General features: G+C 53.3%; 1 protein-coding gene across 1 annotated transcript in view; it reads left to right on the top strand.

Annotated features, from left to right (window-relative positions):
* The window catches only part of dlc (deltaC), a 46,286-nt gene extending 22,092 nt beyond the window's left edge, over positions 1–24,194 (top strand). Inside the window, exons 7-10 of the mRNA XM_072490310.1 lie at positions 21,474–21,690; positions 21,795–22,473; positions 22,616–22,733; positions 22,863–24,194. Coding sequence (XP_072346411.1) covers positions 21,474–21,690; positions 21,795–22,473; positions 22,616–22,733; positions 22,863–22,868 — 1,020 coding nt within the window. The 3' untranslated portion in view covers positions 22,869–24,194. The remainder of the gene's footprint in view (positions 1–21,473; positions 21,691–21,794; positions 22,474–22,615; positions 22,734–22,862) is intronic.
* Positions 24,195–24,458: the final 264 nt, after the last annotated feature.

Here is a 24,458-nt window from a genome sequence, read left to right as displayed (position 1 = left end):
CGTAGAAAATAGGAGTAGGAGGAGGCCATTCGGCCCTTCGAGCCAGCCCCGCCATGATCATGGCTGATCATCCGACTCAATAACGTGATCCCGCCTTCCCCCCTTTGTCCTTTGAACCCCTTCGCCCCAAGTGCTCTTTCTAACTGCTTCTTAAAAACATACAAGGGGGCGATTCTCCCGTCGGCTGACTCCAGGGGCGAGATTCTCCGACCCCCCGCCGGTCGGTGAATCGCCGGGGGCTGGCGTGAATCCCGCCCCTGCTGGTTGCCGAATTCTCCGGCACTGGATATTCGGCAGGGACGGGAATCGCGCCGCGCCGGTTGGCGGGCCCGGATGGGCCGAAGTCCCGCCGCTAAAATGCCTGTCCCGCCAGCGTGGATTAAACCACCTCTCTTAACGGCGGGACAAGGCGGCGCGGGGGGGGCTCCGGGGTCCTGGGGGGGGGCGCGGGGCGATCTGGCCCCGGGGGGTGCCCCCACGGTGGCCTGGCCCGCGATCGGGGCCCACCGATCCGTGGGCGGGCCTGTGCCGTGGGGGCACTCTTTTCCTTCAGCCTTCGCCACGGTCTCCACCATGGCGGAGGCTGAAGAGACTCCCTCCACTGCGCATGCGCGGGAATGCCATGAGCGGCCGCTGACGCTCCCGCGCATGCGCCGCCCGGAGATGTCATTTCCGCGCCAGCTGACGGGGCACCAAAGGCCGTTTCCGCCAGCTGGCGGGGCGGAAATTAGTCCGGCGCGGTCCTAGCCCCTTAAGGTTGGGGCTCGGCCCCCAAAGATGCGGAGCATTCCGCACCTTTGGGGCGGCGCGATGCCCGACTGATTTGCGCCGTTTTGGGCGCCGGTCGGCGGACATCGCGCCGATACCGGAGAATTTCGCCCCAGAATCGGGAAATACGATTGGGCGGAGAATTGCTTTTGACGCCGAAATCGTGGCGGCCGCCGGTTTCTTGCCAAATTGCAATTCTCCACCGCCTCGACAGCGACGTCAGTGCGTTCCACTCCGCACGTACAGTAAATGCCGTTGGCACATCATGGGCTGGAGTCTCCGTTTGGAAGACTCAGTCCCCACGCCGGCGCTAAGACGGTGGTGTTTTACGCCCTGAGCATTTCCGGTTCCGTGGCTGAGCAGGCTGGCGGCCTGCAGTGGCGGTCTGAGCCCGCGGACCCGGACCGCAAAGATAGTGCCCCCTTTCGGCCGCTTGCGCACCCCTGACTACCGTCCCGCAGTGCCCCCAGTCCCGAATGAAGCCGCCCCGGTCCGCCAATCGGCACTCCCCAACTGTGGCGGCGCCGGACTGAGCGCGCAGCCGCCACGCGGCGTTCCCGGACGGTGTGAGGACATGTAACCCACGCCGTTGGGAACTCAGCCGATTGGGGGTGGGGCATCGCGGGGCGGGCATCAGGCAATGGCCTGAGTCCGTGGATAATCGGCGCGGTGCACTCCACGAGAACGCCGCTTTTCAGGGGGGCGGAGAATACAAAACTGGCGCCGCTCCCGATTTCGGCGTCGCCGAGCGGTGAATCCAGCCCCATTAGCAGGTCTGCCCCTGTCACCTCCGGGGCTTCCGCAATTCTCCGTCTCCACCGGGGGGGGAATTCCCAACTGCGAGGTTCACTTGTGCTTTCCGAAAATGGTGACGTCAGCGGCGTGGCTGCTGAGGGAGGGAGGGGGGGGGGTGGCGGGGAGAGGGTATAGTGGGGGGGGGGGGGGGGGGTGGCCAGGTGGTGGGCTGTGGGGTCGGGGCGGACGGGAACGGAACACCATTGCCGCAGCCGGCAAGGCAGCCACGCAGCTGCGCACAGCGCTCACTGCCCATTGTGAACGTAGGGCCGCAAGTCGTCTCGGTGTCCCCCCCAGGGCACCCCCCCCAGCCGACCCATCAACGGGGCACCCAGGGCCATCTTGTTGTCTGGGATGAGTGTGTGTGTGGGGGGGAGTGTAATGTGTGTGTGCGGCTGCCGCTTGTCAGCCTCCCGAGTGTCAGTCACGGTCCCGGTGAATCCTGCACCGTTTCTCATTGGAACCGATTGCGTCCCACGTGGCGCCGGCGCGAGCCAACCGGCGCTCCCCAACTGCGGCGCCGCCGGACTGAGCGCTCCCCGGTCGCCGAATCGGTCCAGGTGCGGCACCAGTTTTGCTGTCGTGGAAGTCCGCGGATCCTGCCCCAGCGTCAACACCTAGTCTCAGGAACGGAGATTCCCGCCCACAATGTTTGCCTCCTCTCCCCTCGATGTACCGTGACCCCATCCAGTGCCACGACCCCCTCCCAGCTCTCCCGTTCTCTGATCACCCCTGTATTGCCTCCGTTGGCAATCATGCCCCCCCCCCCCCCCCCATGGGAAACCCCATTGGCCGGCTGCCAGGATGGAGGATACCACTGCCGGCGGGGGGGGGGCGGGGGGGGCACACCAGAACACGGGTGCGACAGGACGGAGGAATCCGCCCCATATGTTTCTACGTTACGAATGTATTAGCTGGACTTCAGGAGAATGAGGGGGGAACCTCAAAGAAACGTATAAAATTCTAACAGGACTGGACAGGGTAGATGCAGGAAGGATGTTCCCGATGGTGGGGGGTGTCCAGAACCAGGGGCGGGATTCTCCGGTATCGGCGCGATGTCCGCCGACCGGCTCCAAAAATGGCGCGAATCAGTCGGGCATCGCGCCGCCCCAAAGGTGCGGAGTCCTCCGCATCTTGAGGGGCCGAGCCCTCACCTTGAGGGGCTAGGCCCGCGCCGGACTGATTTCCGCCCCACCAGCTGGCGCAAAACTGACTTTGCCGGGCGACGTATGCGCGGGAGCGTTAGCGGCCGCTCACGGCAACCCCGCGCATGCGCAGTGGAGGGGGTCTCTTCCGCCTCCGCCATAGTGAAGACCATGGCGAAGGCGGAAGGAAGAGAGTGCCCCCACGGCACAGGCTGCCCGCCGATCGATGGGCCCCGATCGCGGGCCAGGTCACCGTGGGGGCCCCCCCCAGGACCCGCCCGCGCCGCCTTGTCCCGCCGTTCGAAAGGTGGTTCAATCCACGCCGGCTGGCGTGGGTTGACAGCGGCGGGACTTCGGCCCATCGCGGACCGGAGAATCACCGGGGGTGGGCCCGCTGACCGGCGCGATTTCGGCCGACCGGCGCGTCGCGATTCCTGCCGTCCCCCGCCGATTCTCCGACCCGGTGGGGGGTCGGAGAATCGCGCCCCAGGGGTCACAGTCTGAGGATACGGGGTGGACCATTTAGGACAGAGATGAGGAGAAATTTCTCCACCCAGGGAGTGGTCAGCCTGGGAAATTCACCACCACAGTTAATCTCAAAACATTGTATGTTTACAAGAAGCAGTTCGATAGAGCACTGAGGGCGAAGGTGGGTAAAGGGTATGGGGGGGTGAAGGCAGGATTAGGCTATTGAGTTGGATGATCAGCCATGATCATAACGAATAGTGGAGCAGATTCGAAGGGCCGAATGGCCTCCTCCTGCTCCTATTTCCGATGTTTCTAATCCCTACAGTGCAGAAGGAGCCCATTTGGCCCATCAAGTCTGCACCGCCTCACTGAATGAGCCCCCACCTCCTCGCCCCATCCCCATAACCCCACCTAACCTGCACGTATTTTGATACGAAGGGACAATTTATCACGGCCAATCCACCCAACCTGCACGTCTTTCGGGACTTGTGGGGGGGAAACCGGAGCACCCGGAGGAAACCCACGCAGACACGGGGAGAAGGTGCAGACTCCGCACAGACAGTGACCCAAGCCAAGAATTGAAGTTGGATCCCTGGCGCGGTGAAGCAACGGCGCTAACCACTGTGCTACTGTGCCGTCCATATGCAGGTTGGGTGGATTGTCTGTGCTAAATTACCCCGAGTGTCCAAAGATGTGCAGGTTAGGTTAAGGGGATAGGGTGGTGGAGTGGATCTCGGTGGAGCGCTCTAGCGGAGGATCGGTGCAGACCGGATGGGCCGAATGGCCTCCTTCTGCACTGTATGGATTCTGGGACTGGCTGCTGGTGCCTCCTGCCTCTACTTTCATGGATGGATGTTCTTGCAGCTGGTGGATCAGTGAGGATGGGCGGCACACAAGTTTGTTCCCTCTTGTTGGCCTTCTCACTACACCACCGTCCCGACCTGCCTGCTCCATCAGTAGCTATGTCACCGAGCCACTCTTGGTGATGGACATTGAGGTTCTCCATCGAGAATTCTCACTGTGTCCTTGCCGAGCGGTGTTCACCTTGGAGGAGTACTCACCGGAGCGTAGTCGGGGGGAGGGCAGAGAATCAGCAGGACGCTCCCTCCAACCATGTTTGACCTGATGTCACGACCCTGGTGTCAGAGGTGAGGACCCCTGGGGCCCCTCCTCCGGGTGGAGATCACAACGTCTCCACCTCTGGTAGTACGGGACACACCCAGGGATGGTGAATTTAGAATTTAGAACATTACAGCGCAGTACAGGCCCTTCGGCCCTCGATGGTGCGCCGACCTGTGAAACCACTCTAAAGCCCATCTACACTATTCCCTTATCGTCCATATGTCTATCCAATGACGATTTGAATGCCCTTAGTGTTGGCGAGTCCACTACTGTTGCAGGCAGGGCATTCCACGCCCTTACTACTCTCTGAGTAAAGAACCTACCTCTGACATCTGTCTTACATCTATCTCCCCTCAATTTAAAGCTATGTCCCCTCGTGCTAGACATCACCATCCGAGGAAAAAGGCTCTCACTGTCCACCCAACCTAATGCTCTGATCATCTTGTATGCCTCAATTAAGTCACCTCTTAACCTTCTCTCTAACGAAAACAGCCTCAAGTCCCTCAGCCTTTCCTCATAAGATCTTCCCTCCACACCAGGCAACATTCTGGTAAATCTCCTCTGCACCCTTTCCAATGCTTCCACATCCTTCATATAATGCAGCGACCAGAATTGCACGCAATACTCTAATTGTGGCCGCACCAGAGTTTTGTACAGCTGCAACATGACCTCAGGGCTCCGAAACTCAATCCCTCTACCAATAAAAGCTAACACACCGTATGCCTTCTTAACAACCCTATCAACATGGGTGGCAACTTTCAGGGATCTATGTACATGGACACCGAGATCTCTCTGTTCATCCACACTACCAAGAATCTTACCATTAGCCCAGTACTCTGTCTTCCTGTTACTCCTTCCAAAATGAATCACCTCACACTTTTCTGCATTAAACTCCATTTGCCACTTCTCAGCCCATCACCTCACACTTTTCTGCATTAAACTCCATTTGCCACTTCTCAGCCCAGCTCTGCAGCTTATCTATGTCCCTCTGTAACTTGTAACATCCTTCCGCACTGTCCACAACTCCACCGACTTTAGTGTCATCTGCAAATTTACTCACCCATCCTTCTACGCCCTCCTCCAGGTCATTTATAAAAATGACAAACAGCAGCGGCCCCAAAACAGATCCTTGTGGTACACCACTAGTAACTGAACTCCAAGCTGAACATTTCCCATTAACCACCACCCTCTGTCTTCTTACAGCTAGCCAATTTCTGATCCATACCCCTAAATCACCCTCAATCCCATGCCTCCGTATTTTCTGCAACAGCCTACCGTGGGGAACCTTATCAAAAGCTTTACTGAAATCCATTTCCACCACATCAACTGCTTTCCCCTCGTCCACCTGTTTGGTCACCTTCTCAAAGAACTCAATAAGGTTTGTGAGGCACGACCTACCCTTCACAAAACCATGTTGACTATCCCTAATCAAATTATTCCTTTCTAGATGATTATAAATCCTATCTCTTATAATCCTTTCCAAGACATTGCCCACAACAGAAGTAAGGCTCACTGTTCTATAGTTACCGGGGTTGTCTCTACTCCCCTTCTTGAACAAGGGGACAACATTTGCTATCCTCCAGTCTTCTGGCACTATTCCTGTAGACAATGACGACATAAAGATCAAAGCCAAAGGCTCTGCAATCTCCTCCCTAGCTTCCCAAAGAATCCTAGGATAAATCCCATCCGGCCCAGGGGACTTATCTATTTTCACACTTTCCAGAATTGCTAACACCTCCTTATGAACCTCAAGCCCTTCTAGTCTAGTAGCCTGAATCTCAGTATTCTCCTCAACAACATTGTCTTTTTCCTGTGTGAATACTGATGAAAAATATTCATTTAGCGCCTCTCCTATCTCCTCGGACTCCAAGCACAACTTCCCACTGCTGTCCTTGACTGGCCCTACTTTTACCCTAGTCATTCTTTTATTCCTGGCATACCTATAGAAAGCTTTAGGGTTTTCCTTGATCCTACCTGCCAAGGATTTCTCATGTCCCCTCCTGGCTCTTCTTGGCTCTCTCTTTATGTCCTTCCTGGCTAACTTGTAACCCTCAAGCAGCCTAACTGAACCTTCACGTCTCATCTTTACATAAACCTCCTTCTTCCTCTTGACAAGTGATTCAACTACTTTAGTAAACCATGGTTCCCTTGGTCGACCACTTCCTCCCTGCCTGACAGGTTACACACTTATCAAGGACACGCAGTAACTGTTCCTTGAACAAGCTCCACATTTCAATTGTGCCCATCCCCTGCAGTTTCCTTCCCCATCCTATGCATCCTAAGTCTTGCCTAATCACATCATAATTGCCTTTCCCCCAGCTATAGCTCTTGCCCTGCAGTATATACCTATCCCTTTCCATCGCTAAAGTAAACGTAACCGAATTGTGGTCACTATCACCAAAGTGCTCACCTACCTCCAAATCTAACACCTGTCCTGGTTCATTACCCAGTACCAAATCCAACGTGGCCTCGCCTCTCGTTGGCCTATCTACATACTGTGTCAGGAAGCCCTCCTGCACACATTGGACAAAAACGGACCCATCTAAAGTACTCGAACTATCGTGTTTCCAGTCAATATTTGGAAAGTTAAAGTCCCCCATAACAACTACCCTGTTGCTTTCGCTCCTATCCAGAATCATCTTTGCAATCCTTTCATCTACATCTCTGGAACTTTTTGGAGGCCTGTAGAAAACTCCCAACAGGGTGACCTCTCCTTTCCTGTTTCTAACCTCAGCCCATACTACCTCAGTAGACGAGTCCTCATCAAACGTCTTTTCTGCCACCGTAATACTGTCCTTGACTAATAATGCCACACCTCCCCCTCTTTTAACACCTTCCCTGAGCTTACTGAAATATCTAAACCCCGGAACCTGCAACAACCATTCCTGTCCCTGCTCTATCCATGTCTCCGAAATGGCCACAACATCGAAGTCCCAGGTACCAACCCATGCCGCAAGTTCACCCACCTTATGCTCCTGTCATTGAAGTAGACACACTTCAAACCACCTTCCTGCCTGCTGGTACACTGTGACCTTGAAACCTTACTCATGACCTCACTTCTGTCAACCTCCTGTATACTGGAGCTACAATTCAGGTTCCCATCCCCCTGCTGAATTAGTTTAAACCCTCCCGAAGAGCATTAGCAAATTTCCCCCCCCAGGATATTAGTACCCCTCTGGTCCAGGTGTAGACCATCCCGTTTGTAGAGGACCCACCTACCCCAGAATGAGCCCCAATTATCCAGGTATCTGAATCCTTCCCTCCTGCACCAAACCTGTAGTCACGTGTTCAACTCCTCTCTCTCCCTATTCCTCGTCTCGCTATCACGTGGCACGGGTAACAACCCAGAGATAATAACTCTGTTCTAGCTCTAAGATTCCACCCGAGCTCCCTGAATACCGGCCTTACATCCCCATCCCCTTTCCTACCTATGTCGTTGGTGCCTATGTGGACCACGACTTGGGGCTGCTCCCCCTCCCCTTAAGGATCCCGAAAACACGATCCAAGACATCACGGACCCTGGCACCTGGGAGGCAACACACCAACCGTGAGTCTCTCTCGTTCCCACAGAATCTCCTATCTATCCCCCTAACTATGGAGTCCCCAATGACTAATGCTCTACTCCTCTCCCCCCTTCCCTTCTGAGCAACAGGGACAGACTCTGTGCCAGAGACCTGCACCCCATGGCTTACCCCTGGTAAGTCCCCCCCTCCAACAGTATCCAAAGTGGTATACGTGTTACTAAGGGGAAAGGCCACAGGGGATTCCTGTACTGACTGCTTCCTCCCAGCTCCTCTCACCGTCACCCATCTATCTTTATTCTTCAGAGTAACTACATCCCTGAAGCTGCTATCTATGACCACCTCTGCCTCCCGAATGATCCGAAGTTCATCCAGCTCCAGCTCCAGTTCCCTAACGCGGTTTCTGAGGAGCTGGAGATGGGTGCACTTCCCACACGTGAAATCAGCAGGGACACTGACGGTGTCCCTCACCTCAAAAATTCTGCAGGAGGAACATTGCACTGCCTTCCCGGCCATCCCCTCTAGATCACTTGCGGATAAAACACGAAAAAGAAAGAAGGAAAGAAAGAGCTTACCTGATATTCACTCAACCCCTTAGATTAGAGGAGGTGGCTCCTCTCCCGCTTTTAAATCTCCGGCTCCTCTCCCGCTCTTGGTGAAGGTGATGTCTGGGACATAGTCACACTCACAGAGTCCAGACCTTCCAGACAGTGTCTGGCTGTTGACCTGACTCGTCTGTGGGATACCCCCCTCAATTCTGACACAAGTACCTGGATGTGTATGATATCATCTTATTATAGATATTATAGGCCTGGGTGGGTGCTCTTTCAGAGGGTGGGTATGGACCCGATGGGCCGAATGGCCTCCTTCTGCACTGTCGCGATTCTCAGATTCTAATGTGGAGAGACAATGGGCGGGTTTACCAGCTACTCCGACAGGTGGGCTCTGCAGGACCCGCCGACAGTGACTCCCTGCTGCGGGTTACGTGGGTTACCTGTTGACAACAGTGGGACTGGAATATCCCACTTCCAACCTATGGCAGGCTACCTCCGTCGGGGCAAAACGTGCCCCGGGGGAGGCGGGGGGGCTGGGGGTAGCAGAAAATCTCACGCAATATAATCGAAAGTGGGCGCAGGATTGGTGGGACCTGGGCGGGTTTGTGTATATACACCATCGAAGGACAGATTGAGAAAGCGATGGACAGGCCATAGAGAATCTTGGGATTTCTAAATAGCGGCTATGAGTTGCCAAAGCATGGGGGTTATGGTGAAGATTGGCAACGATGGAGCTGTTCCAGGGAAGGGAAGGCTGGTGGGGAGATTTGATGGGGGATGGTCAAAACCGCGAAGGGTAGAGTTGAGCGGGAGAAGGTGTTCCCCATTGAGAGAAGGATCGGGGAGGAGCGGGCACAGATTGACGGTGAATGGCTGAGGAACGCAGCAATGACACAAGGACATCTTAATTAAACAGCGAGGAGTTAGGGCCTGAGAATGTTGTGGAGGCAGGTTCAATCATGGCTTTCAAATAGTTAGAAGTCTTACAACACCAGGTTAAAGTCCAACGGGTTTGTTTCAAATCACTAGCTTTCGGAGCGCTGCTCCTTCCTCAGGCGGATTCGGATTCACCCGAGGAAGGAGCAGCGCTCCGAAAGCTAGTGATTCGAAACAAACCGGTTGGACTTTAACCTGGTGTTGTAAGACTTCTTACTGTGCTCACCCCAGTCCAACGCCGGCAACTCCACATCATGCTTATCAAATAGAAAATTGGACCACTATCTGAGTAGGAAAATGTGCAGAGTTCTCGTGTAAAAGGGGTGGTGGGAAGGGGGAGGGTGAGTGGGGGGTGGAGGACTAGTTGAGGTTCTCCTGCCGAGAGACATCAAGAAGAAAAAAGCCTTCTAAGCGGCCGCCACTTTATGGTTGGTTGGGCAAGATCTGCCTTTGCCACAACTAAACCTGACGCTTTGCTCATTGGTTGGGTCCTCACGGTTTCGCTCTTCTTATATTTTGGGCGCAGCGGCTTTGATACAACTTGGCTGGGCCATCTCGGAGGACAAGAGCAACGTGTAGGCCAGAATCTTCCGGCCGGTCCCTGGCGCCGGGTTGCTCTGGGTTTCCCGGAGTCGTGGGGTGGCTTCAATGGGAATTCCCATTGGCCAGTGGTGGGAACAGAGACCTCCGCTGGCAGGGAACGTTGCTCCGCCTCCCGTGTGGCTGGATGGGGGGGGCGGGGGGCGGGGGGCGGAGGGGGGGGGGGTGCGTAGAATCCAGCCGTTGGCCAGGCCTGGTAAGGGTGGCGGATTTCCTTCCCCAATGAGTCTGACGAGCTTTTACGGACTGTGGGTTAGTTTTGATGTTCATCCATTGCCACCAGCCTTTAATTCTGGGCCGGCGGGTCCCCCATGTCGCGCCGTACAGCCAAACCTCCTCACGCGTTGCTCAAGCGCGGAGACATTTCCCTGCGCTGAATAGAATAAGAGTCGGCTTTGTTCGTTTCTGCCCTGCACCTAGCGGTGTTCATGGCCGACTTGCGCACGTTTCCACAGCGAGGTTTATTCAATCCCCAGAACAGGACGCTAGCCTGCACCAGGGGTAGACCCTGAGCGTGATTCTCCACGCGTCGGCCAGCCGTGCGCCATTCGCCAGCGGTGTGACTCCCATCTTCCCGCTCCTTGTCGATGGGATTATCCATTGAACCCATCTCACGGTGTTGGCAGGGGGGGGGGGGGGGGTGCGCGCTGTAAAATAGAATCGCAATAGCAGGAAAATTCAATTATCTGACCTGGAAAACATCAGTGAATCCAGCAGGGCTTTGGGATTGTGCCCCCTGTTCTGCATGACCCAGTAAAGCAGTTAGACATTCACCAGTTAAGCAATCCGACCGTATTGCTTAATTTCCAATTCATTTTGAAAACCTGACGAATTATAAAACGCACGCCTGCCCGTTCTCCTCTGTGTAAATGTGTATGGCCAAGGAAAACTAATGTTCAAAACCACAGGGACCTGTGCTTCAGACCGCGCTCTCTGGAGGACTCTGTTGCCGCTCTCTGAGCACAGCTCCCTCATTAACAAACATCTCTTTAGACCAGCTGACTTTTATCTCCTGGTCGCCAAGGTGACGAACATTGCCGCTGGGAGTCGAACATTTTCCTGCTGTCAACAGGAAACATTGCAAGGAAAAGTATGAGTAACACATCGCAGGTCAAGTACAGAGAGATCCCGGGATGGGTACAGGATGGGCTAATGACTCTGGGTTGGGTACAGAATGGGTTAATGACTCTGGGTTGGGTACAGGATGGGTTAATGACTCTGGGTTGGGTACAGAATGGGTTAATGACTCTGGGTTGGGTACAGGATGGGTTAAAGATCCCGGGTTGGCACAGGATGGGTTAATGAAGCCCGGTTGGGTAGACCATGGGAAATTGATCCCTGGTTGGGTAATGGATGGGCTCATAACACTGGGTTGGGCATAGGATTGGTTAATGATCTGGTTTGGGTACAGGATGGGTTAATGGCTCTGGACTGGGTATAGGATGGGTTAAAGATCCCGGGTTGGCGCAGGATGGGTTAATGATCCCAGGTTGCGTTCAGCATGGGGTAGTGTTCCCGGGTTGGGTACAGGATGGGGTAATAACCCCGGGTTAGGTAGAGAATGGGTTAATGACTCTGGGTTGGGTACAGGATGGGTTAATGCCCCAGGTCTTTACAGGGTGGGTTAATAGCCAGGATTGGGTACAGGATGGGGTAATGACCCTGGGTGAGGTAGAGGAAGGGCTAATGACTCCGGGTACAGGATGGGTTAATGACCCTGGGCTGGGCACAGGAAGGGTTAATGACTCTGGTTTGGGTACAGATTGGGTTAATGACTCTGGGTTGGGTACAGAATGGGTTAATGACTCTGGGTTGGGTACAGATTGGGTTAATGACTCTGGGTTTGGTACACGATGGGGTTAATGACCCCGAGTTGGGTACAGGAAGGGTTAATGACTCTGGGTTGGGTACAGATTGGGTTAATGACCCCGGGCTGGGTATAGGATGGGTTATTGACGTTGGGCTGGGTACAGGATGGGGTGGATGACTCTGGATTGGGTACAGGAAGGGTTAATGACCCCAGGCTGGGTACAGGAAGGGTTAATGACTCCGGGCTGGGTACAGGAAGGGTTAACGACTCGGGGTTCGGCACAGGATGGGTTAATGACCCCGGGTTGGTACACGATTGGGTTAATGATCCCGGGCTGTGTACAGAATGGGTTAATGGCCCCGGGCTGGGTACAGGATGGGTTAATGACCCCGGGTTGGGTACAGGATGGGTTAATGACCCCGGGTTGGGTACAGGATGGGTTAATGACTCTGGGTTGGGTACAGGAAGGGTTAATGACCCCGGGCTGGGTATAGGATGGGTTAATGACTCTGGGCTGGGTACAGGATGGGTTAATGACTCTGGGTTGGGTACAGGAAGGGTTAATGACTCTGGGCTGGGTACAGGATGGGTTAATGACCCCAGGCTGGGTACAGGAAGGGTTAATGACCCCAGGCTGGGTACAGGAAGGGTTAATGACCCCAGGTTGGGTACAGGAGGGGTTAATGACCCCGGGCTGGGTACAGGGTGGGTAAATGACCCCGGGCTGGGTACAGGAAGGGTTAATGACACCGGGCTGGGTACAGAATGGGTTAATGACCCCGGGCTGGGTACAGGGTGGGTTAATGACCCCGGGCTGGGTACAGGAAGGGTTAATGACCCCGGGTTGGGTACAGGAAGGGTTAATGACCCCGGGCTGGGTACAGGAAAGGTTAATGACTCTGGGCTGGGTACAGGATGGGTTAATGACTCTGGGTTGGGTACAGGAAGGGTTAATGACCCCGGGCTGGGTACAGGATGGGTTAATGACCCCAGGCTGGGTACAGGAAGGGTTAATGACCCCGGGTTGGGTACAGGAAGGGTTAATGACCCCGGGCTGGGTACAGGAAAGGTTAATGACTCTGGGCTGGGTACAGGATGGGTTAATGACTCTGGGTTGGGTACAGGAAGGGTTAATGACTCTGGGCTGGGTACAGGATGGGTTAATGACCCCAGGCTGGGTACAGGAAGGGTTAATGACCCCGGGCTGGGTACAGGAAGGGTTAATGACCCCGGGTTGGGTACAGGAAGGGTTAATGACCCCGGGCTGGGTACAGGAAAGGTTAATGACTCTGGGCTGGGTACAGGATGGGTTAATGACTCTGGGCTGGGTACAGGATGGGTTAATGACTCTGGGTTGGGTACAGGAAGGGTTAATGACTCTGGGCTGGGTACAGGATGGGTTAATGACCCCAGGCTGGGTACAGGAAGGGTTAATGACCCCAGGCTGGGTACAGGAAGGGTTAATGACCCCGGGTTGGGTACAGGAGGGGTTAATGACCCCGGGCGGGGTACAGGAGGGGTTAATGACCCCGGGCTGGGTACAGGAAAGGTTAATGACTCTGGGCTGGGTACAGGATGGGTTAATGACTCTGGGTTGGGTACAGGAAGGGTTAATGACCCCGGGCTGGGTATAGGATGGGTTAATGACTCTGGGCTGGGTACAGGATGGGTTAATGACTCTGGGTTGGGTACAGGAAGGGTTAATGACTCTGGGCTGGGTACAGGATGGGTTAATGACCCCAGGCTGGGTACAGGAAGGGTTAATGACCCCAGGCTGGGTACAGGAAGGGTTAATGACCCCGGGTTGGGTACAGGAGGGGTTAATGACCCCGGGCTGGGTACAGGGTGGGTAAATGACCCCGGGTTGGGTACAGGAAGGGTTAATGACCCCGGGTTGGGTACAGGAGGGGTTAATGACCCCGGGCGGGGTACAGGAGGGGTTAATGACCCCGGGCTGGGTACAGGATGGGTTAATAACCCCAGTTTGTTTAGACTGTGAGTTTGGAATTTGTGTTCTGTTTTGGGTTACAACAGGAATGACATTTTCCAGGTAATGTATCGCATGCGCCTTGCTGCATGTTTCAGATTCCTGTTCTCGACTTGACATTGGGGAATAATTATGTCCTGTTCCCCCTTTGTGTGAAATTCTGGATGTGTCGTTTGAGCATGTGGCCTGGTCCAGCTTCGAATCTTCCCTTTGTGTTTCTGAGCATCCACCTTCTCTTGTCAGAGACATAACAATTTCTCACTCTGTCTCTTTGAGTAATGGATGTGATAATTACTCCCTGTACTGTTCTCCATCCCCAGGAACCCACCCATTTCTCTCTCCGTGTTGTATAGACCGTTACCCTTCCTTTCGTGCTCTGATGCTGGTCTGGCAGTGATTGGCGAGTTGATCACAGACAAAGAACAAAACAAATACAGCACAGGAACAGGTCCTTCGGCCCTCCAGGCCTGTGCTGATCCTGGTGCCCTAACTAAAAAAAAAAACCTTCTGCCCTTCCTCTGTCCATATTCCTCCATTTCCCCCCTAATCATGGACCCATCGAGATGCCTCTTAAATGTTACTAATGTGCCTGCCTCCACCACATCCTCTGGCAGCGCATTCCAGGCACCCACCACTCCCTGCGTGAAAAACGTACCTGTCATGATAGGCAGACATGCAGATAATGATATACAGACAGGCACAGACAGGCAGCTAATGAACACAGAGAGCTGGACATGACCAATGAGCAGGCAGGACACTCAGGGGTGGTATCTCACTATAAAAGGCACGAGGCGCCCACACTCCACCTCTTTCCACTGATGAACATCTGGAGAGTGAGTCAGGGTGTATGTACAGTATCACACCTCCAGCACGTGGCTAAGAGCTAGTCTGGTTCAGTCAGACAGAGTAACCACACTTCGGTTAGCAGAGAGTCAAACTCACAGAGAACTGTGCTAACTGTGCTACTGGTTCAATAAATCAGATTGAACTAACTTCAAGGTCTGGAGTATCTTTTGGTTAAAGCTGCGTCCCGTTGCAGCCTGTGTTATAGAACATAGAACATTACAGCGCAGTACAGGCCCTTCGGCCTTCGATGTTGCGCCGACCTGTGAAACCACTCGAAAGCCCATCTACACTATTCCCTTATCGTCTATATGTCTTTCCAATGACCATTTGAATGCCCTTAGTGTTGGCGAGTCCACTACTGTTGCAGGCAGGGCATTCCACGCCCTTACTACTCTCTGAGTAAAGAAGCTACCTCTGACATCTGTCCTATATCTATCTCCCCTCAATTTAAAGCTATGTCCCCTCGTGCTAGACATCACCATCCGAGGAAAAAGGCTCTCACTGTCCACCCTATCTAATGCTCTGATCATCTTGTATGCCTCAATTAAGTCACCTCTTAACCTTCGTCTCTCAAACGAAAACAGCCTCAAGTCCCTCAGCCTTTCCTCATAAGACCTTCCCTCCATACCAGGCAACATTCTGGTAAATCTCCTCTGCACCCTTTCCAATGCTTCCACATCCTTCCTATAATGCGGCGACCAGAATTGCACGCAATACTCCAAATGCGGCCGCACCAGAGTTTTGTACAGCTGCAACATGACCTCATGGCTCCGAAACTCAATCCCTTTACCAATAAAAGCTAACACACCATACGCCTTCTTAACAACCCTCTCAACCTGGGTGGCAACGTTCAGGGATCTACGTACATGGACACCGAGATCTCTCTGCTCATCCACACTGCCAAGAATCTTACCATTAGCCCAGTACTCTGTCTTCCTGTTATTGCTTCCAAAATGAATCACCTCACACTTTTCTGCATTAAACTCCATTTGCCACCTCTCAGCCCAGCGCTGCAGCTTATCTATGTCCCTCTGTAATTGTAACATCCTTCCGCACTGTCCACAACTCCACCGACTTTAGTGTCATCTCCAAATTTACTCACCCATCCTTCTATGCCCTCCTCCAGGTCATTTATAAAAATGACAAACAGCAGTGGCCCCAAAACAGATCCTTATGGTACACCACTAGTAACTGGACTCCAGTCTGAACATTTCCCATCAACCACCACCCTTTGTCTTCTTCCAGCTAGCCAATTTCTGATCCAAACTGCTGAATCACCCTGAATCCCAAGCCTCCATATTTTCTGCAGTAGCCTACCGTGGGGAACCTTATCAAACGCTTTACTGAAATCCATATACACCACATCAACTGCTTTACCTCATCCACCTGTTTGGTCACCTTCTCAAAGAACTCAATAAGGTTTGTGAGGCACAACCTACCCTTCACAAAACCGTGTTGACTATCTCTAATCAAATTATTCCTTTCCAGATGATTATACACCCTATCTCTTATAAACCTTTCCAAGACTTTGCCCACAACAGAAGTAAGGCTCACTGATCTATAGTTACCGGGGTTGTCTCTACTCCCCTTCTTGAACAAGGGGACAACAATTGCTATCCTCCAGTCTTCTGGCACTATTCCTGTAGACAAAGATGACTTAAAGATCAAAGCCAAAGGCTCAGCAATCTCCTCCCTAAATAACACATCATGCTACCAGGAGACTGCTGAATCTAGGTGGTTTATCTCAGTCCGTTCCGTGACGACCAGCGAATGTATCCCGGCGCCATGGAGAAGATTCAGGCTCCTCACCAGCTCAGGACCTCCGGCAATCTCAGTGCCAACTGGCGGACATTCAAGCAAAAGTTTCTGCTGTACGTCGAAGCGTCGGACCTCGCGGGTGCGTCTGATGCGAGGAAGATCGAGCTTCTCCTCTCAACAGCGGGTGATCAAGCCATCCAACTCTTCAACTCTTTTCACTTCACCGAAGGTCAGGACAAGACAAAGTTTCAGACCATCCTGGATAAGTTTGACAGTCACTGTGAAGTGGACACCAATGAAATCTTCGAGCACTACATATTCAAACAGCGTCGACAAGGTAAAGATTAATCTTTCAACTCCTTCTTAACTAACCTCCGCCTGCTAGCGCTGTCCTGCAAATTTGGTGATATTGCTGACTCCATGATCCGAGACCAAATCGTGTTTGGAGTTCACTCTGATCCTGTGAGAGAGCAGCTACTGAAAATCAAGCACATGACCCTGCCAGTCGCGATTGAAACATGCATAGTGCATGAGCACGCCAAAAATCGGTATGCCCAGTACAAACCGGCAGACAATGAGAAACTTGCCTCCCACGAGGCACAGAGTGTGCAGGCCATCTCCTGGATGCAGCGCCTCAGCATTGATGAAAGCGGCCATTTCGCACGCTTTTCCCGGGGCCCCACGCATGCGCGATGCGACAGGATAACGAAGCGGCCGACACCCGCACTGCGCATGTGCGACGACGCGCGGAGCGTCAGGACGCCAACGTCATGACGTGCTCGAACTGCGGCAACGCCCACTTAAAGGGACACTGCCCTGCAAGAGGCAGGCGATGTTTAAACTGCGGGAAGCATGGACACTATGCAGCCTTGTGCAGGTCTGGACCACCAGTCAGGGGCCAGCGCTCCCAATTCTGCGACGGCGGGTTCAGAGTGCGCAACAACGATTACAGGATTCTGATCCTGGCAGCACAACGGATCCAGAGGACGAATGCCTGGACTCCGCCTACTGTGTGGGCATCATTACCAAATGTGAATATACCACATCCAACTCAATCACAAATTCAATCCATCCTCGCTGTGGATTCTGCGGACGAATGGCGTGCGGTGTTGCAGGTCAACCACTGCTCCGTCCAGTTTAAGCTGGACACAGGTGCTTCTGCCAACCTCCTCTCACAGGCAGATTTCAAACGCATCAAGAAGCCCCCCAAGGTCCTTCCAGCAGCCTGTAGGCTCCTGAACTAAATGGAAATGCCATCACGGCACTGGGATCCTGCCATCTACTCGTCTCCAACCGCAGCACCCCATGCACGGTTACGTTTGAAATTGTCAAGCCAGACAGGGCGTCCCTACTTGGCGCGCAGGCCTGCAAGCAGCTGAACCTCGTGCAGCGGGTTTACACAACAACATCCTCCAATGTGGATCTTCAGGCCGGCATTGACGACATCCTCGCTCAGTATCCGGATGTGTTCGACGGGATGGGCACGCTGCCATATCGATACAAGATTCTGCTACGACCTGATGCCAAGCCAGTGGTCCACGCACCACGCCGGGTCCCGGCTCCGCTGAGGGAGCGCCTGAAGGCACAGCTCAAGAATCTTCAGCAACAGGGCATCATTTCCAAGGTAACCGAACCGACTGACTGGGTCAGCGCGATGGTATGTGTTAGAAAGCCTCCGGGAGACCTGCGCGTCTGCATTGATCCCAAGGATCTCAACAAGAATATAATGCGTGAACACTACCCCATCCCGAAGTGCGAGAAACTCACCAGTGAGACAGCACACGCACGTTTTTTCACCAAGTTAGATGCGTCACATGGATTTTGGCAAATCCAGCTGGATGAGTCCAGCAGAAGGCTCTGCACCTTCAACACACCGTTTGGCAGATACTGCTATAATCGCAAGCCGTTTGGCATTGTCTCGGCATCGGAGATCTTCCATCGCATCATGGAGCAGATGATGGAGGGCATTGAAGGGGTTCGTGTGTACGTGGGCGACATCATCATATGGTCCACGACCCCTGAAGAGCATGTTTCCCGTCTCCAGCAGGTATTCCGCCGTGTCCACGCCAATGGTCTGAAGCTGAACAGGTCGAAATGTTGCTTTGGCATGTCGACACTCAAGTTCCGAGGAGACCAGATCTCTCAGCAGGGCGTGCGCCCGGACACAGACAAGGTCAAGGCCATCGCAGCCATGAAGGTCCCTGAAGACAAGAAGGCGGTGTTGCGCTTCCTGGGCATGGTCAATTTTCTGGGCAAGTTCATCCCAAACCTGGCCTCACACACCACGGCCCTACGAAACCTGGTGAAAAAGTCCACTGCCTTCGAGTGGAAGGCGGCCCATCAGGCAGAGTGGTTGGAGCTGAAAGCCAAGCTCACCACTGCACCCGTCTTGGCATTTTCGACCCAGACAGGGAGACGAAGATCTCGACAGATGCGAGCCAGGATGGCATCGGTGCGGTGCTGCTTCAACGCGATGACACTTCATCCTGAGCACCGGTAGCCTACGCATCGAGGGCCATGACGCCCACCGAAACAAGGTATGCGCAACTAGAGAAGGAACGCCTGGGTCTTCTCACTGGCATTCTCAAGTTTCACGACTGTGTCTACGGCCTGCCGACATTCACTGTCGAGACGGATCACAGGCCCCTGGTCCACATTATCCGCAAGAACCTGAACGACATGACGCCTCGGTTGCAGCGCATCCTCCTCAGACTCCGAAGGTACGACTTTGACTTAGTGTACACGCCTGGCAAGGAGCTCCTCATCGCTGATGCATTGTCCCGCTCCATCACATTGCCTAGTGAACCGCTGGAAATCGTCCGGCAGATTGAATCACAGGTGCAGCTGTGTGCTCGCACCCTCCCGGCGTCTGATGAGAAGGTGGTTCGTATCCGCGAGGAGACAGCCAAAGACCCCCTCTTGCAACGTGTCACAGCACCACCTCGCCAATGGCTGGCAGAAAGGGCAGTGCCCTCAATTTTACAATGTAAAGGACGACCTGGCGGTGATTGATGGTATCCTCCTCAAGCTGGACCGGATTGTTATTCCACTCAGTCTCCAGAGCTTGGTGCTCCGCCAAATCCATGAGGGACGCCTGGGCATCGAGAAGTGCAGACGCAGAGCCGGGCAGGTTGTCTACTGGCCCGGGATCAGCCAGGACGTCTCGAACATGGTCCTCAACTGTGCGACCTGTCAACGCTTCCAGCCAGCGCAGAGCAAGGAGACACTCCAGCAGCATGAAATCGAGGCCTCCCCGTGGTCCAAGGTTGGCATCGACCTCTTTTGTGCGAATGGTCGTGACTACGTGTTGATTATTGACTATTTCTCCAATTACCCTGAAGTCGTGAAGCTCTCAGGCCTCACATCTCGGACCGTCATCAAGGCTTGTAAGGAGACGTTCTCCAGGCATGGTATCCCACTCACTGTCATGAGTGACAATGGCCCGTGCTTCAACGGCCACGACTGGTCTATGTTTGCCAAGTCATACCACTTCAAACATATCACTTCCAGCCCACACTATCCGCAGTCCAATGGGAAGGTTGAGAAAGGGGCACATTGTGAAACAGCTCATCTGCAAAGCCGCGGATTCTGCTTCTGACATCTACCTCACGCTGCTCGTGTACAGGGCGCCCCCACTGTCCACTGGCATGTCGCCGGCTCAACTCCTGATGAACAGGGACCTGCGGACGACACTTCCAGCCATACACTTGCCCAACCTGGATCACCTCCTGGTGCTGCAGAAGGTGCAGCAGCTCCGAAACCGGCAAAAGCAGGGCTATGATGCTCATGCCACCGATTTGCCCGTGTTATCCCCGGCAGACACTGTCAGGGTCAAGAAACCGGATGGTGGCTGGTCTGCTCCAGCTTTTGTTGTTCGACAGGCTGCGCCCCGCTCGTATGTTGTACGTATGGCTGATGGTTCTGTTGTGCGACGAAACAGACGGGTACTGCGCAAAGTAGCCTGCCCGCAACCGCTTTCTTCTCCGTTTCCGTCCGTTGTTTTGCCACCTCCTGATACCTCGAACCACGAGGCCACCAGTCAGGCTTCCATCCGGCCTGTCAAGACACCGTCGTCCCCACCACCATCTCTCCAGCGGTCGACAAGGATCAAACGCAAGCCCCAGAGACTGGACGTATGAACATTTGTTTTGTTTGCTATGTTCTGTTTTCTCACATTAGACAGCTGTCTTCACATGTAAATACGTTCACATATGCCACCGCTTGTAAATATGTTAATATATGCCACCACATGTAAGTACGTTCCCATGTGCCAACAAAACATTTTAAAAAAGGGGAGATGTCATGATATGCAGACATGCAGATAATGATCTACAGACAGGCACAAACAGGCAGCTAATGAACACAGAGAACAGGACATGACCAATGAGCAGGCAGGACACTCAGGGGTGGGATCTCACTATAGAAGGCTCTCACTATAGAAGGCACGAGGCACTCACACTCCACCTCTTTCCACTGATGAACATCTACAGAGTGAGTCAGGGTGTATGTACAGTATCACACCTCCAGCACGTGGCTAAGAGCTAGTCTGGTTCAGTCAGGCACAGTAACCACACTTAGGTTAGCAGAGAGTCGAACTCATAGAGAACTGTGCTAACTGTGCTACTGGTTCAATACATCAGATTGAACTAAATTCAAGGTCTGGAGTATCTTTTGGTTAAAGCTGCATCCCGTTGCAGCCTGTGTCATCCCAGAGTACATAACCCAACATTAAACTGCACATCTCCCGTAAACTTTTCCCCTCTCACCTTGAACCTGTGCCCCCTTGTAATTGACACTTCCACCCATGGGAAAAGCCTCTGACGATCCACCTCTCATAATTTTGTAGACCTGTGATTGTATCCTGGTCCTCCCAGCCTCCGGATGGCTCCACATCTTCCCGCAAACGTGTTCCCTAGCCGGCCATTGGAGGCTGACACCGGGTGCCGTGTTCCGGGCAGTTTGCCATCCATGCCAGGCCCCGTCGATATCTCTTCCGACAAAGGCCGGTTTACGTTGTCGTGTCAAATGTGGGTCGTCTGACCTCCTGCGTCTCCCCCCCCCCCCCCCCCCCCCCCAGCACACGCCTGCTTTGCCCAATTCCCTTGCATTTGGCGGTGAACAGTTTAATTTTTCTCTCTTTCTCTGTTTGTGGCAATCTTTTAGGATCTAGAGAATAATTATACGTGCACCTGTCCGCAAGGATTCTATGGCAAGAACTGCGAAATCAGCGCCATGACGTGCGCTGACGCCCCGTGTTTTAATGGCGGTTCCTGCACTGAAAAACCCTACGGGGGCTACAGCTGCCGTTGCCCCGTCGGCTTCACCGGTTCCAACTGCGAGAAGAAGATTGACCGTTGTACCAACAACCCCTGCGCGAATGGTAAGCCTCAATCCTTGTTCACCCCCCCGCCCGTCCGTCCGTCCGTTTCCCCCTCCCCACGCTCCCCATTTTGACTTGCTCTAACTCCCCTTTCTTCTCAAAAGGGTACTGCTTGGACATTGGCCGGAGTTTGATCTGCCGTTGCCGGACCGGGTTCGCCGGCCCGCGGTGTAAGGTCAACTTGGACGACTGCGCCAAGAACCCGTGCGCCAATGGCGGCACCTGCATTGACGGAGTCAACTCCTTCCACTGCAGCTGCACTCTCGGCTACGGCGGGAAGGACTGCAGGATTCGCATGGACGCCTGCCACAGCAACCCCTGCAGGAATAAAGGTATTTGTTACACTCACTACACTGGCCACGTCTGCGAGTGCCCGGCTGGATTTATGGGGCCCAGCTGCGAGTTTCGGGTGAAGCCCACCAACCCGACCGACGTGGACAGCCCTTTCCCCGTGGCCCTGGCCATCTCCTTCGCCTTGGGCCTCGTCACGCTTGCCCTGGTGGTGTTTGCCGCCGTGGTGATCCTAAAGCACCTCCGCAAGGGCCAGGCAGGCCGGAACGCCGTGCGGAACGACCTGGAGACCATCAACAACCTGTCGGATTACCAGAGGGAGAAGGAGGCCTTCATCATCTCCACGGGGCCGTTCAAGATCTCCAACAAGGACGCCGAGCTGAGCAGCGACTGCCTAGTTGACAAGTTCAGCTGTAAACACAAACTTCACCCGATGGATTACAATCTGGCGGGTGAGCTGGAGGAACAGGCTTCCAAAAAGAATCTTGTAAAGTGAGTTTCGCGCTTAACTAACTTAGAAGCAACCATCTCCGGTGGTTATGCAATGTTGAAGGTTTTCGATTGAAGCAGCCAATGGGACTCTAATGCCACCTGCACCTTTTCCACCCCTCGCCCTCCCCTTTCTCCCTTTTAGTAAGAAAACTGAATGCCTGGCACCCTCCAAACCCCCGATATCATTTCAGAAGGAGGGACTGTACCATCCGATGTACATTCTGCCCGATCGCGTGGAGCCGTGCATATTCGCAACTGAGGTAAGCGCCGCTCGCTCGCGGAGCTAGTGGTAAGGCTAGCGGGAGAGCGGGGACAAGGCCAGGCTACCATTGCACCGTGACTAATCATTCTGTCTTTTCCTCCCCCCCCTCCCTTTTTTGTTCCCGCAGGTATGAATTTCCCCCTCCTCAGATGTATATGATGCAGCTTCCTTATCTCTGAATGTTTACAGATCTATTGGACATTATGGGGTTTTATATTCCTGTATTTAATATTTATTCATGCTGCTCACTGTTGGAATGGATAACCTCTTTATTGTCTATGCATATATATGTGTGTGTGTATATATATTATATATAATATGCATATATATATATATGCTTGCCTGTGTGTTGGTATGTGTGTGTATAAAAAGTCTGGGCTGGATTCTCCGTCAGCATGAACCTCCTTTTCTCCGGCTGCGCACTCACGCCCCGCGATTTACCGACGGCATGGGGGGTGCCCTCAACGGGAAACCCCATTGGCCGGCTGGCGGGGATGGGGGCTCCCGTTGCCGGCGGGGGCGCGCCGCCCCGGAAAACGGGTGCGGCGGGAAGGAGAATCCCACCCGCTTATTTGTGTACCTTCTTTCTGACCATGAAGAATACCTTTGAAAGCTGGGAGACCTTTGCACTATTGTCATTGGCGAAGGCGTTCCTGCAACGCCTGCATGCCAAGGATCGGAGGGGTTCCGAATCGAAAAAAAGGCAGGACCTTTCGAACTGATTTGCGAGTTCCCACACACTGCAGTGAGTGCCCTCCCCTTAGGTAAGAGGCACTGAATGTGAGTAGCAGAATCTTATCGTGACGTAGCACCCCTCCCGTTCCCACCCCCCCTGCACACACACACACACACACACACACACACACAAAGTCTTGCAGGGCTGTCACGCTTCACGTCGGGACCACCCTCTCTGCTTCTTCTACACTTGATTGACAGACGTTATAGCATTGGAAGAGCCCAATATTGAACAACAAAACCAGCCGTGCGCCGTGTACATTACAGACGATGAAAGGACTGGAAAGTTGAGTTGAAAGGCAGTCGTCTACACTCCCCCGTTCCGACTCCAACGAATCTCGCCTCTGACTCTGTGGTCCGGGACATCGTTTGATCTTTTCAGTGGAATTTCCGCCTCCAAATCGATTCTCGTTATTCTATATATAGTCAAACATGAGAATGTATCGTGTATTTGTCTGACGATGAAGGACTCCTTTTATTAACAAAACATGAAAGATTATTGCTGTTCTGTTTCAAAATCAAGCCAATGTTATTTTAATATTTTATAATTTAAGAATTTTTGATATGCATACAAAATGAAATATACTTTTTTCTAATTTTATTTTGTATATAGTGTATATTTATAAGAGAATTGTATATATGTTTATTATGTTTTATATATGTCTTTTCTGTTGAAGAGAAGTTCAAATTTATTTTTTTCCAAAATAAATGAAAATCATTCTAATATATATTTGCGTTTTTCTGGGAACTTGGCGAATTGGTGCGCGCTGTTAGACGGTCTGTCACCTGCAGCGAAAACTGGTTCTCGATATACCTCCTCTTTTACTCCTGCTTTTTCCTCTTTTCACCCCCCCTCCCTGATGTCCTCCAAGATGGTGACCCTCTCCGACTCCAGGGGTGATGCCAGCTTCTGTACCAAGTTGCCTTGGAAACCGAGTGACTAATAATGTGCGCCCTGTGTACAGGCAGCAGATTAGATCGAATAGGT

The sequence above is a fragment of the Scyliorhinus torazame genome, chromosome 25, assembly GCF_047496885.1.
Source record: "Scyliorhinus torazame isolate Kashiwa2021f chromosome 25, sScyTor2.1, whole genome shotgun sequence".
NCBI lineage: Eukaryota > Metazoa > Chordata > Chondrichthyes > Carcharhiniformes > Scyliorhinidae > Scyliorhinus > Scyliorhinus torazame.
The sequence above is the reverse complement of the archived record's forward strand: the minus strand, read 5'-3'. Positions and strand labels throughout refer to the sequence as shown.